The sequence below is a fragment of the Typopeltis vanoorti genome, chromosome 9 (genome assembly GCF_054136105.1).
Source record: "Typopeltis vanoorti isolate ZY-2024b chromosome 9, IOZ_Tvanoo_1.0, whole genome shotgun sequence".
In the NCBI taxonomy this organism is placed as follows: Eukaryota; Metazoa; Arthropoda; class Arachnida; order Uropygi; family Thelyphonidae; genus Typopeltis; species Typopeltis vanoorti.
Window position 1 is genome coordinate 16,353,459 of NC_143557.1, and position 15,625 is coordinate 16,369,083.

Consider the following 15,625-nt stretch of genomic DNA (forward strand, 5'->3'; position numbering starts at 1 on the left):
GGCACCCATCTTGCGGATAGTTTTCTCATATGTAAATGTTCATGTAAAATATTATGTATGAAGTCATTTGAGATGCCCACAGCCTTAGCAATTTCATGCACCTTCACTCTTCTATCATCCATCACCATATCATGGATTTTTTCAATAATTTCTGGAGTAGTGACCTCAACAGGGTGTCCAGAATGTTCAGCGTCACTTGTGCTCATATGGTCACTTCGAAAGTTACTAAACCACTTATAAACTGTTCTAATTGAAGGCGCAGACTCACCATAAAGTTTATCAAGCTTAGCTTTGGTTTCCTGAGCCTTTCAAAAAGTAATGTTTAATCACTCCATGAAATTCTTTCTAATCCATTTTTCACAAATCACAGTACTTGATCGATTCAAATGAATGCCAAACACAGAGTAATAGATCTATCTGACTGAAACTTAGTGTGTGATCCTCCAACAGTTACCAGCAACTAAAAATAAGCTCGATACATGCTGGTGGCACCCATCTCTTGTAGACTTTGCACGGACTTATCGAACAGCCCTCATATTATCTATCTATCTAGCTCTCTCTCTCTCTCTATATATATATATATATACGAGGGCTGTTCGATAAGTCCGTGCAAAGTCTAAGAGATGGTGCCACCAGTACGTATCGAGCTTATTTTTAGTTGCTGGCAACTGTTGGAGATAGATAGATAAAAAAAATAGGGAAAAAAACATCCTTAGCCATCCCACAGTACCAAATGTACTATAAATTTTTTAATAACCTTTCATGGGTGGGAGCAACATAAATAAAGTGATATTGTTTTTATCTTTTCTAACTTCAAAAATCATTACTCCAATCCATTTGTTAATCAACAAAAGGACACTAGACAAGTTTGGAGTAATAATAATATTACTTTCACGTTAAGTGTATTTAAGGTAGTATTCAGCAAATATTGCTTGATGTTGCACTCAGAAATATCTCAAGTAAGAAATGCAAAAAATTATAGTAGTATCTTACTTTTATTAGCAATAAGTGCCAGATGTGGCATAGTTCCTGTACCTCTAAATACCTGATGAACTATGGACAACCAATCATGAAGGTCTTCAAAACTGTTATAGTTGGTAATATCATATACAAAGAGAACTGCCTGGAAGAACATCACGATAATTTTTAATAACAAAATCAAAAACAGGGACAATGTTATAACACTTACATAAGCAAGTTGTAATACATATGTAATTCTAATCTTAATTTGCAAAAGTCAATTGAAATCAATAAGAAATTACCTTTTTGATATTTGTTTTATATTCTTTAATGGTCTTTTTTTTTTTCACCAATTATAAACAAGCTGGATAGCAAACAGACAGCACTACATATATATATATATATATATATCCATTACAGCTGTTATTATTTCAGCCTTCCACCAGGAGACCTAAGTCCAAGATTGCACCAACACCAAACAATTAAGTGTTCTAAGCTGGAATCGTGACTTGGAAGGGAAAACACACAGCACCCCCCCTCCCAAGAAAAACTAACTCCCGATACACATAAACTGTATATCAGCTAACACAGCTTTGACACAACTAAAACATGTGATTCAGCTTACTAAATTGTGGTTTCGTGGAGTGTTGCAAAATAGCACATTAGAACAGAAATAAGCGATTTTGTTTTAGTAAATATTTCACAATATCATTGATTATTATTAAGAGTATTTTCCTTGTTTATGACTGTGCAACTGTGTTTTTTTTTTTTTTCTGTGAGATTTGTTACATGTATATTCCATGAACAGTGTTTTATGTAGCACCAATATGAACAAGAACAACAACAGCAGTCAAGGTAAAATATCTCCCATGTTAAGCTCAAAGAGCTTAACATGGCAGATATTTTGTATAATGTAGTGTACATGCACTGAATGTATTCATTATCAAAGTTGAATGGCTCATGGTATGAAATCGAGAATGGAGAGAGGATGTGTTGAAAATGTTCCATGAGGAAGTGCTAGAAATGTCACATGTGTTAGAAGTGGAAAAATGAAGTGACAAATATTAACAATGAATGACAGAAAACTGAAAGTAAACGATGAACAGAAAAGCAAGTGGGAAGAGTATTAACGAGCAAGAAACTGGGAATGAGGAGGGAAAGCATTGTATGGAGATGTTATTTAAGAGTTTTATGCTTGATGAGAACATGAAAAAGCAGGTTTCCCAGATGCAAAGATCAAGGATGTCAGTGAAGCTGTTAGCATAATGAGAACGGAAGTACGACAGTGTGCTGAAAAGTTGTGATAATCACCATGAATGAAATGAGGTACAACCATGTAACTTACACACTATTCTACATATTCTTTATTCTATACATTCTGCACACAGGATTTTAAGGTATGTTCTTTCTTGTGGTTATATCAGTTGCTTTAATATAATTTTTGTTCTAGGTGTTTATCAGAGTGTTTTGGCAGGCACGAATGATTTGCAAGGTGAGAAATGTGCAATGAGAAGGTAGAAAGGCTTATGTGTTGAAGTTCATAATTAGTTCATTAGTTTAAATCACAACATAAGAATAATAAGAAAATAATTACTATTTAACTCATTTGATAGTGACTGATGATAAATTTACAGTGATGCAATCCTGTTGTAATTGCAGTCATCCCACAGAGCTGCGATGTGATTGGAGGATTTCGAATTGATGCCGAGAAGGGCAATCCTTTGAAGTATCTCTAAAGCTACAGCAGATAAAGAATTAAAAAATGTCAAAAAAGCCGACACCAGAAGAAATTCAAAATTTATCATCAGTAGCCCTAATGAAAGAAGCTGTCAGTGTGATGAGTTGAGATCATACTTTGCCGTTACACCTAGGCAAGATCTGAAAGTGGAAATTATGGCATCCATTGAACATGGAATATACGACAGTTATTGTAATAACATTTGTTTGGATGTAGCTAACATCTCAACCAAATCCAAACCACCCAAAAGCAAAATGCCATAAAAAGAAATCAGCACCTTAAAAGAGTTACACAATAACAACAATATTGTGATAATCAAAGCAGACATACCAAATCATAGATCATGATCCCACTAACTTACAAAAGAACAAAGTTCATAAATTACTGAAGAACATGAGAAGAACATTATTTAGGCTAGGAAGAAAGTCACTTCCTGGCCTAAAGAAACCATGAACAAACTCGCACCTTTTCATGTAATGAATAATGAACACCCAGAATATAAGGAGCATCAAAAATTCACAAACAATATATACTCCTAAGCCCATTGTGGATAGTGTCATACATAAAAACTTGCTAAACATTTGGCTAAATTACTAGCCTCCCTCCCTATTAAATCTTCCAACATTGCAGTTCTATGGGATGATTGCAATTACAATAGGATTCGATATTACTTCACTAATCACCAATTAATATTAAATGAGATCTTTAATTTGTTAAAGTCATATTTCCCCCCAGATATATGACTACGAGCCAGACAGATGCCAGCATGGTTGGCCAACTGGTCAGCGTATCCACTCTCCAGCCAAAAGGCTGTGGTGAATCCCACTATGGGCATGGATGTTTTTGATTGTCTGTAAAATACTAATGGTAGTAGATGGCATTGGTGTAGTTGCGGTTCATTGTGGTTGGTGGATTGAGTGGTGGAGATGGAGAGCTGTAGAGTAGGAACCCTCCCTCAATGAGTCCTTGGACTTCCTGGAGGTGTCGCATAATAATAATAATAATAATAATGTATTTGAATTATTGTAATTTACAGTACATGATGGTTATTTCACATGGAAAGGGAAAATATAGGAACAACTAGCTGAGCCAGCCATTGGCTTCCCCCCCCCCCCCTCCGTTTAGCCAAATTCTACATAGAACACAGAAAACAAGCAATCAATATAGCCACTCTCAAACCTGTAGTTTGGCTCAGCTATGCTGATGATGTGTTTTCTATTTGGCCACATGGTCCAAACAGATTAGATGCATTTAAATAGCCAACATTCTAAAATCCACTTCACAAGAGAAAAGAAATTTAATGACCATCTGCCATTCCTAGATACATTACTTATATGCATTCCAAATGGTTTATTAACCTTTTTGGGTTTATAGAAAACCAATACATAATGGCAGATAGTCACACAAACAATCACACCATCATTCAGCTCAACAGTATGGTATTCTAAATCACTAACTCACAGAATCAGAGCTATCCATTCCAATGATAATGCTCTTACCACTGAACTCACCTGTACCACACTGTTTTATGCAATAGCTATAATCCCCAAAAAATATAAAAAATACTAAATGGCTCCCCCTCCCCCTCGAAATCTTTGTCACCTGATACACGGGACCACAGCAAAACTGTTACCATCCCATACATTCAAGAGCAGAGTAGAAATATATCCAGTGCTTAATAAATATCAGCTCCTCACCTCATTTAAATCATATATCAAATTGGCAACTTTCAACCATTCACCAAAAGACAAACTCTCTCCATCACATCGTATGAAGTTCCCTGTACTTGAGATCTGGCTTACTATGGACAGACAGGAAGAACTGTTGACATCTGCCACAGAGAACACAAAAAAAAAATGCATTCGGCACCATTGTTATGGCAAGGCAGGACTAGCTGACCATGCCTTGGATACCCCTTAACACAGGATCAAATGGAAAAAAACAAAAGTGCTACATAGAAGTCATCATACATCAGAAAGACTGTTTTTGGAATCAGCAGCAGCTTTAAAACATTTTCCAAACCTGAACAAGTATGGCTGTATCAATTTATCAAAAACCTGGGAGACAGTCATTTTAAGATCAAATGAATACTTGTGAACTCTCTCTTTATCCAACAATAGATGATACCAATCAGGACTTTTTTTGTGCTGTCCCTTATAATTTTTAAACTGATCACACTGTTAACCAATTGTTACTGTTCACATACTATTACAAACAGTTTTTGTAGTCTGAAATGCTGGATATAACAACAGCAAAATATCAGCAAATAAGTTAAATAAATTAATTATTTAAATAAATTTAAATATTAATTATTTTCTTATTATTCTTGTTATGAATTAAAAATGTTAATTAAACTAACCAGGCAATGAAATGAGATATAAAAGTTACTGGACAAAGTAAAAGAGAAGAGCGAGAGAGAGAGAGAGAGAGTTAAGATTGTAAGTCTGCTGCTACATTATGACAGGAATGAATTAGGAAGAAAGACCACAATTACAAATGCGTCAATAAGGAGATTGTACAGGAGGAATGATTTATCGACATCTGGAGTAAATTTAATGAAAGGAAGGACTTGTACATGCCTGATGGATTGCATTTGAATGATGTTCTGAAGCTAGATTTTTGGAGAAAGTGTTGTTTAGCAAGAGAATGCAAGTACAAATATCATGGAAATTACAAGTGTGTGTATGGAGGGGGGGAGAAGTCAAGTGCAATTCAAGCAACTCCTGGGGAAAATAACTAGGACAAATCACACAATGCTGATATGATGTAATTGCATTGTGTGCAATTACATCATGCAAATTAGATCAAAAGGGTTGGGATGTGGAAAGGCATTTATATAAATGCTACAAGCATTAGAAAAAAGGTTTAGAGTCACTGGAATTGGTCAGCTCAACTTGGCCAAACATCAGCAGCATCAGTAAGAATTGGACGAGAAGATGATTTAGTTACAGAGACAAAATGTAAAGGGAATAGGATGGGCAATTACAGATGACTGCTGAAGAACTGAAACCAGCAAAAATAGAAGTTAAGAATGATTTTAAGAATGGGGAGGAGATAATTCATTTGAAGCTATCTAGTGTGAGACAGAGGCCAATAGTGCAGAACATATTACTGGCTGCTGCTATAGACTGAGAAGGGGGGGATACAGAAAAATGTAGATGCATTCATGCACTAGCAGATTAGCACGAGTGCAGGCTAAGCAATTATTATCGGGGACTTCAACCATGTAAACATTGATCGTAGGGAGGAAAGGATGCATGGCAAGATGGAAATGAAATTTATATAGTTACTAAGGGATAATTATCTGACACAGCACATCTGATGAAGGGGACCTGAAGTTTGAGAATACTGGATCTGGTAACAGCATCTGAAAAAATATTCATAACCAAAGTACCCACTGTACCACTGACAGAAGGAAGTGGCAATGCAGTCTTATTCTGGGAGGTTGCTAAACATGAGAAGTTCTCAATTAAGAAGGGATAAATTTGGAAATACAAATTCAGAAATTATTACCAACTCAGGATGTAGGCTTGGAATTTTGCCATGGAATAAGCTGCTACAAGAGAAGATAGTCAATAATGCATAAGAAATGGGGATTATTTTAAGGGTTGGCTATTGCAGTAATAGATTGCAATAACCATGATCAAGATGATAAACCAAGTGGAAATTAAATAGATGAATTGCAGTATAAAGAAGAAACTGCAAAAAAACTGAATGCAATTTAAAGAAAATGTTATCAGCTTGCCCATGAACAATACAGACTACAGGTAAGAAAGTGACCAGCATGGTAAGGAGGACTAAATCAGATTCTGAGAGGAAAACACAGTCTATCATACCACTCTTTGAACTCCTTCACCATTCATGGTCTCACCACTCTTCAGGCAATGCATTCCACAGTTCAACCACCCTGCATGCAAAGAAACCACTACTTACCCTCTTGCTCACAACTTCCTTTCCTAACTTCCAAGGATGGTCCCTTGTCTTCACTCCTTCTTCTTCTTCCTGTTCCAGCAAATGAAAGAACTCCCCAGTGTCAACCCCTGTTACTGCCTCTGAGCAGTTTAATTGTCTGAATCATATCACTTCTCCTATCTACCAAACTCTGCAGTCCACATTCCCTCAGCCTATGCTCATAACTAACATTGTATACTGTTGATATTATCTGCCTCTGCACTCTTTCCAAGGTTAATTTATCCCCTTCAAATCCTGGGAGAAAATTTGAGCACAGTAGTCCAAATGTGGTCTGATCATGGCTTTATGCAATGGAATGACAATTCTCTTATCTCTGCTGATCAGTGTCCTTCTCAGTATTGGAGCAATCCTCTGAGTTATCCTAACCATCTTTGTAATATGTTTCCTGAATTTCAGGTTTCTATCAATCATCACTTCCAAATCCCCTGCCACCCCCCATTTCCTCCCTCCAGAGTATGCAGCCTCCCACTGATGTATTCCAAACTTCAAGACTTTACAATTAGCTGCATTAAACTGACCCCTCCCCAATTCATTTGCCCAACTGTCCAGTTTATTCAAATCCTCTTGCAGGGCTACCACATCTACACTATTACCAATAACCCTTCTCAGCTTCACATCATCTGCAAACAACTGAATATCCCCCTGCAATCCTTTGATAATGTCATTGATATAAAGGTTAAACAATGCAGGTCCCAGTACTGAGCCCTGTGGGACCTCACTTGTAACCTTCTGCCTTCTTGATACTGCTCCCTCACACACAGCTCTCTGATACCTATCAGACAGCCAATCCAATTCACTAACCTGACATCCAAACCCATAATCCCATGTGTTTGTGCTGCAACTGAAATATCAGCACATGGATTGTGCTGACAGGATGCATATCAACATGGGACAGCACCCTGTCAAATGCCTTTGCAAAAAAAAAAAAAAAAAAAAAAAAAAAGGCAGAATATTCCTTTCATCAACCAGTCTTTTCACTTTACTACAAAGGGCAATCATGTTACTAAAGCAAGAGCACCCCTTAATAAATCCATACTGACTTTCACAAATACATTACTCTCATCTGCCCATTTGCTGTAAATGAACCCTCACTAATTTCTCCAAAATCTTAACTACTGATGAAATACAAACAGGTGTATGGTTTGACACTTCCATTCTACTACCACCTTTATATAATTATTGCAAATTTATAAAACTTACAAATTATATAATTACTACTATCATCTAAGTCACATGTGTATTTCCTAATGTCTCGATCTTTTATGATACCCTTTCCTGGAATTTCTTACATCTTTCTTACTTTTAACTTAGAGACTAAGTCTTCGTACATGGTTTCCTGTCTTTTTTTTTTTTTTAATATGTGTGCATCTTCTTCTCCTCCATTACCATGTCCAAACTAATTGGATAGTTGAACTCCAAGGCTTCATTCATAAGTATCACATTCATAGCTTCATTCATAAGTATCACAGTCAATTATGGGTTTATCATTTCTCATGAGCTATACTATGGTATAACTATGTAGTCTTTGAGTATAAATTCAATGTATATAAGAATAAGACTGTGAGCAATGCAAAAGCTTGGCAATATCAGTAAGAATTTCTTATCATGTTTGGCAATTATTTCCATTCATTTCTTGTCTCTTCCCCATACTTGCATTAAAATCCTCTAACAAGATCATTTCTCCTGAATAGATACATGAAAAATTACAAATATTAAAGCAAACTATAAGATCACTCTGATGGTGCTGAACCAGCCCTTTGCTACATAAACAAAATCCCAAGATTTCTTTCTAAATGTAACAAAACAAATATAAATTATGCTAAACTTATTGTTAAGTTTGTGTTTCAATAAGCATTAATAAAACTCTGAGATTTGCTTCCAGAAAAGTACTTACATGTGCTCCATAAAGATATTTATCTAACATCTGGCCTCCTAAAGTCTGACCTCCAATATCCCATACTTGAACTGTCACATGAATATTGCCTAAAATACAAATATTTGTACTCAAAATATTTACAGGGGAATGTTACACAAAAATATATTTTAAAAAATCGCAAAAAGAGTTTTTCAAATGTTATCCCTATTTAATTTACAGCCTTCATTAAACGCACCTGTGTCTAAATAGCTAAAATGTTTGAACTTGTTCTATGAATTCTCCAGTCAAGATGTAGGTGTTTTCAGTTCTTAATTCTGCATAAGTTACATGTACACACACATGAAAAATTACTTAAGATAAATGAATGACAAATATTTTGATCCACAATATGTGAATCAAAATATTTGTAGTTAATCTATCTTAAATAATTTTTCAACTGTGTCTACACGTAACTTATGCAGAATTATGAATAACACACAGCTATCTTCGTAAATATGATGTTTTCAATTATTATTATTATTATTCAGGCCTTCATGAAGTCAAGAGACTCATCGTGGGAGGACCTTCCTAGGTCCTCCCACGATGAGTAGAACCTTCCTAGGTTCTATCATACCACTCCTTGAACTCATTGACCATTCTTGCTCTCAACAAGTCAGAATGGGATAGTTAGCATAAGGCATCAAGATAGGGGTGGGGCTAATGGGCTTTCTGCATTTCATGTATACTAATGCCAGAAGTATTAGGAACAAGAAGGAAGAATTTTTAGCCTTGGTTGGCTCTTCCTGGCCACAGGTTATTTGCATTAGTGAAACATGGCTGACAGAAGATGATACAGCTAGTGGGATAGAATGTGAGGGGTATAGTGTGTTCAGGAGGGACAGAGAGAATAAAATGGGGGGAGGGAGTGTTACTGATGATAGCTGATGAACTGTAGCCAAGGAGAATAGAAGTTGAACTGCAGGATAGAGAAAAGGGGACATTTGAGGCATTTGGTGTGAGATTGAGACTAGCAGAAAAAAATATTCAGTTGGGTTCTGCTATAAACCAAGTGATGGAATAGATGGTGGAGATAGTATGCATAAGCAAATAGACACAATGAGTGGAAGGAGGGTAATTATTATGGGGATTTCAACTATAGTAACATTGATTGGAAGGAGGAGAGAAGACATGGGAGGAAGGAATTGGATTTTATGCAGTTATTAAGGAATAACTATCTGCGACAGCATGTAATGGAAAACACTTCGAGAGTGCTTGACCTAGTAATTGCATCTGAGAATTAGACTGTAATGAATATGACCACGTTGCCACCAATTGGTGAGAGTGATCATAGGGTCTTGACCTGGGAGGTGGCAAAATGTGTGGAATTTTCAATTAAGACAGGGTACATGTGGAATTACCGGGCTGGTAATTATGACAAGCTTAGGAGATTGCTTGGTTCAGTGCCATGGCACGTAAAACTGCAAGGGCTGGATGTTGATAGTGCATGGGAGGTGGTTAAGGAATGTTTGCAGGAGGTAATGGCTGACTGTATACTTAAAGTCCGAATGGTAAATCAAGTAGGGGTTAAATGAATGAATAACACCATTAAGCTTAAGCTGCAAAAAAAGAAACAACTGTGGAGGGAATTTAAGGAGAAAGGTGATCTGCAGGCACATGAATGGTATAAAGCGCAGGCCAGAAGGCAAGTGACCAAGATGATAGCAGGACTATGTATGGAATGAACCTTATGAGAACAGGTTGAAGATTTGTGGGCTGCAGAAATTGGTTGATATGCGGAAAAGGGGGTGATATGATTGAGACATTCAAATTACTAATGGGTTACTATAAGATTAATTCAGAGGATATTTTTGAGAACCGGATTGGTCATGGGAGGACTAGGGGCAATCCATGGAAACTAGGCAAGAGTGTGGTTAGCAAGGGTGTTAGAGCTAGGTTTTTTACGTGGAGAGTGGTGAATGAGTGGAATAAGCTGCCAGAGCCTGTTGTGGGTGCCATGACTGTGAATGAGTTGAAGGCGACGTATAATAGATACTGTGTGAATAATGAATAGTTGTTCTTGACATGATGCTAGGGCCTCCCTCGATGAGTCTAAGGACTCCTTGGAGTTGCCTGTAATAATAATCTTTCTAAGGCAAAGGAGCTAATCTCTGGTGCCCTTACCTTTCCTAAAACCTGCTTGTTCCTTGGGCATCTCTGCCTCAACCCTATTTAGCATGATCTTCAATAAAATTTTGCCTTCATGAGATATTAAACTAATAGTTCTATAGTTCTTGCGTGCCTTCACATCACCTTTCTTATATAGTGGTATGAAAACCGACTTATTCCAGTTTCTAGGCCATGATCCCGTCTCCCATATCCTTGTAATCAATCTATGAAACACTCTCATCCCTCCATCCCCTGTGGAGGGATAAGATTTCATCTGCACCTGGGGCTTTATTGCTTCATTTTATACAAATTATGGTCTCTACAAGTGGGTTATAAATAATTATTTTAATTTTCCCCTGACATTTCAACCTTCATAAGGTCATCATCAGGAGTATACATATATATACGGAGACAAGCTAAATTACATTTCACATAGTATGCTGAAGAGAATGATTTGATCAATGGTTATTCTACTAGCCTGACCTCTAGTGAAAATAAAATAAAATTACAATAAATAAACGAAATGAAATAAAATAAATTAACTAGATCAAAACTATATTCTATTTAAGACAACATCAGAGAAACATTCTTTCATATAGATAGTTTTGTTACAGTGAAAATTATATCCTAATTTAATATGCCAATTGTTATATTAGATTTAGGATCCTGGATTACCTGTGTCCGTACGGTTAGCCTAGTGGCTATGCGCTTTGCAACCATATACCTGGCTAAGGAGTGTCCTAGGTTCGATTCCGGTCAACGACGTGAGGGGCTTAAGGATCTTCCTCAGCCATAGCCAAGTTAGCCAGTCTTGGGCGTGGACAGCAGGATTTTTTCCCCAGTTTATCTGGGTTTTTCATCCCTCAAGCAGGCAAACCGGCCCCGACAGAGGGGTGGTGAACTGGCTGCATTAATACACCAGAAACCCCTCATTAGGAGGGGACTCAACCCGTCCTAGACGGATGAGATGGATAGGATATAGGATTACCTATGGTTCTACTTAAAATTAACTCTTAGGGAGAAAGGTTAAGTGGGTAGAATATGATGGGCTAAAAATCCCATATGTTTGGGATTTTTAGGCCATCATTATTGTTAAGATTACGTTGATTGATAAGAATCTCACAGGCCTCCTTAAATTTATGTTCATACCATGTTTTGGTGTGATGTAAACAACAGGTGCTTTTTCCAGTCAATTCTATGTAAAGTGTTCAGGGCTAATTATAGCCACACTAAGGCAACTCGGGGATGCAAATGTATTCTTGCAAGCTCTCTGGTCAACTTATGAAACTTTCAACGTTTCTACATTTGGCTTTGAAATAATGCTGGATTTAATATCAACTTTGCTTATTAAATGATTTATTTTTTTGGCTCCAGTCTTAATTCTTGCTGGGTCTTTATCTAAGCTAGCCATTCTCTCTCTTTTTTTATTTTATTTTAATACTAAAGCTTCTTGGTTGTCATATAGTTCTCTGGTTAAAAGAATTAGATTCCCAAGTATTCCCATTGATCTCATCACATTTGACAGACTGCTATGACTGATACAATCAAATGCATTCATATTACCAATAAATAAAATGAATACAGTGGTATCTCGCTAATCTGAACCTCTTTAGTCCGAACCCTCCAGTAATCAGAACTGTGCTTTGAAAGAATAAAAAGTTTTATTTATTACATATTATTTTGTGTGCTATTATTTTTACTTAATAATTATTATTTTAACTATTATTATTTATTTCTTATTATTACAATACAGTATAACTACGGTGATACACAAAAAGAGGAAATTCAAAACGTGCATAATTTGGTTAAAAATATAAATCTAGATGTTGAAATTTCACAAACAGATATTACGGAATGGACTACAGGTAGAACCCAAAAGTGAATTTGAAATCAAATCAGATGCTGAAATTATAAATATGACGCTACAGAATGAATTAGAAGATGATTGTGACGATAAAGAACTCGAAGAAAAAAAAAGTAAAACATCAAGAGGCAGTTGACAGTTTTAATATGCATATAGAATGGGCTAAGCAGAATGATACGCCATTCCACAAAATTTTATTGCTAATGCAGCTCTAAGAAGGCATTTGAAAAGTTTAGCTTCCAAGAAGCAAAAGAAAATCAGTGACATTTTACAAAGAAATATAAAACTTTTTTTGTGTGTTATTTTGTGAAACGTTTTTTGTGTTGTGTACAAAGAAGTGATATTTTTTTTACCCCAATTAAGTTATGTACTGAACTATGCAATTTTATTAAATCAGAATCCTCAACAATACAGGTACATACAAACTAAATTTTTTACTAAAATAAACTTGTGTACTGAATTATTTTTTAAGTTTTACATTACAGTATAGTAGCTTTTTTTTCTATCATATACTTCATTTATTTACAGAATTAAATTGATGTACCATTAGAATCTCGTTGTTTTTGTTTTAAAAGCTAGTTATTGTTGTCTCTTTTGGGGAAAATTCGCTAATCTGAATCAGCACGGTTTTTATTAGTTTGGATTAGCGAGATACCACTGTACTTCCTTTTCAAATTCTCTTTTTCTTTCCATAAATCCATCTCTCCATTATTAGGTCTCTAGTTCCTGTACCTCTCCTAAAACCTGCCTGTTATTCTGGGATTTCTTTATTCACATATGGTTCCAGCCTTTTTTGATTATGTTATTTGCATGTGAAATTAAAGCAATGATTTTGTAATTCTCACAATCTCTAGGATTGGAGTTTTTTTTTTTTTTTTTAGAATTGGGATAAATACTGTTTTCTGATCTCTAGGCCAGAATATATTTTTCCCCATCTGTTGACAAATTTCAGTTAATATATTCACAACTTCATCCACAGCTGCTCTCCATTAACAATCCATCTGCTCCAAGAAATTACCCTTTTGGCAACTGCTCCATTTTCCATATCACTTCACTTTTTAATTATCATAGGTTCCTCAACAAATTCTCTCCTGTCAAATTTTCCTTCAATGCTAATATCTTTCTTCTACAAATCCTCTACATACCCTTTCCTTTTATATAACTTAGTCTCGCACCTGATTTTAAATCATACCATCTTCCTATGTTCCCTCAATTCTAACAGCTGATTTACATCTTAAACATAGTTTATGTACTCCATGTATAATGTTCAGTTTACACCATATAATTATAGTATTTTGAAGCTTTTTTTTCCCCAGCACATATGCCTTTTCAGATCTATAAAACTGAAATACAGATCCTTGTTACATTCTCGTAATTTCTCAACTATCTGGATCAAAATAAAAACCTTATTCTAAAAAATCTCTCCAGTCTGAATCCAGTTTATTCTTCTCTGAATTTCCTTCCCACAATTTTTCTTAGCCTCTTCTCAAGTATGCTTGCATAAACTTCACCTGCAATACTCAGTAGGGAAAAGCATCCATAATTCTTGCATACAGTTTTATTTCCCTTTTTTATAGAGTTCTACTCCAATCATCTGTAATTCAACCTTCTAACCAAGCATTTTAAATTATGCAAAGCAACAACTGTATAACTTTTATATCTTCAAAATTTATGCATTTCTGATCAAATACCCAGCTGGCTTTTAACATTTAAGCTTTTGATGGCATTTTTAATTAAAATATTGATATGTACTCCCAATCAATTGCATTCATCTGAAATATTTAATATCACTTCTGTCACTACCTATTTATTCAGCAATCTTTCAAAGTAATTACTCCAGACATCTTGAATATCTTTATTTTCAGCTGTCATCATGTCACCATTTTTTTTTCATTTTTAAGCTTTTTTTATAACAGATTATAGACCATGTTGCACTTACCTGATATCTGTCTTCTTTATTCTTACCAAATTTGGTTTACATGACTTTTGTTTATATACTCTGCTCCACTTTTTTATATTTTTTTTCTCTGTATTTTTACACTATTATGTTAGTGTAATAATAGTTTTATCACTATTATGGTAATAATAAACAAGGATATAGCACATTTCTTATTTGAAGTGTTCAATCTATATGAATTTGTGCACATCTTTATGTTTGAATATGGTGTTAGCAATCATTAATATACGTCTTGAACAGCAATTGAGCAAATACTTACCATTATTATTAGCTTTGCTCTTTTCTCTGAAAGAAAAAAGCTAATAATAATGGTAAGCTGCTCTGAAAGCAACTCAATTTTAATTATTTTTAAAACTGTGTACATTTTTTTTTTTCAATACAAAGTTCATTTTACTCTGGTCAAAATTAAATGATCACTTCCAATTTCAAATCCTCAGAAATATGTTGTTAGTAATGATTAGTACATATCCTAAACAGAAATCCACTAGATATACCAATATTATTAGCTTTTTTCACCCTAAATGAAGCTAATAATAATGTTAAGCTGCTCTGAAAGTGACTCAATTTTAATTATTTTTAAAACTGTGTACATTTTTTTTTCCCCAATACAAAGTTCATTTCATTCTGGTCAAAACTAAATGATCAGTTCCCATTTCAAATCCTCAGAAATATGGTGTTAGTAATGATTAGTACATATCCTAAACAGAAATCCAGTAGATATACCAATATTATTAGCTCTTTTCTCCAAATTTTCCCAAATCACTTCTCTATGTCTATATTCATTTCTTACAAGGACCAACTTTTTCTTTATGTCAGTTACCTTCTCTAGTGATTAAAAAAATTCCTCCACTTTTCTTTCTTAGTAGAATCATCTAAGGGACTATAGGCACAAATAAGTCTCACTGTACACATAACTCTACTTGATAGTACCTGCCATTGAGAAGATTATCCTTGTGTTTGGTGTTGAATACTATAGCTACTCCTTCCTTTACAATATTATTACTGCCTGAATATAACATCTAGTCATTATTTAGAAGAATCTCATCTTTTTATTTTGGTAACACCAATTATGTCCGTCTGCCACTTCGTTAGTTCTTCTGCAGTTCTAGTTCT

General features: G+C 35.2%; 1 protein-coding gene across 4 annotated transcripts in view; it reads right to left on the reverse strand.

The window, feature by feature from the left end:
* LOC150102900 (ras-related protein Rab-28-like) overlaps window positions 1–15,625 on the reverse strand; it is a 171,809-nt gene that overhangs the window by 104,116 nt on the left and 52,068 nt on the right. For 3 of the 4 annotated variants that reach the window (XM_090398199.1, XM_090398200.1, XM_090398197.1), the window contains exons 4-5: window positions 8,565–8,653; window positions 994–1,123 (exon numbers count right to left, since the gene is read on the reverse strand). In XM_090398199.1, coding sequence (XP_090254325.1) covers window positions 994–1,123; window positions 8,565–8,653 — 219 coding nt within the window. The remainder of the gene's footprint in view (window positions 1–993; window positions 1,124–8,564; window positions 8,654–15,625) is intronic. The other variant, XM_090398198.1, reaches the window with a different exon arrangement.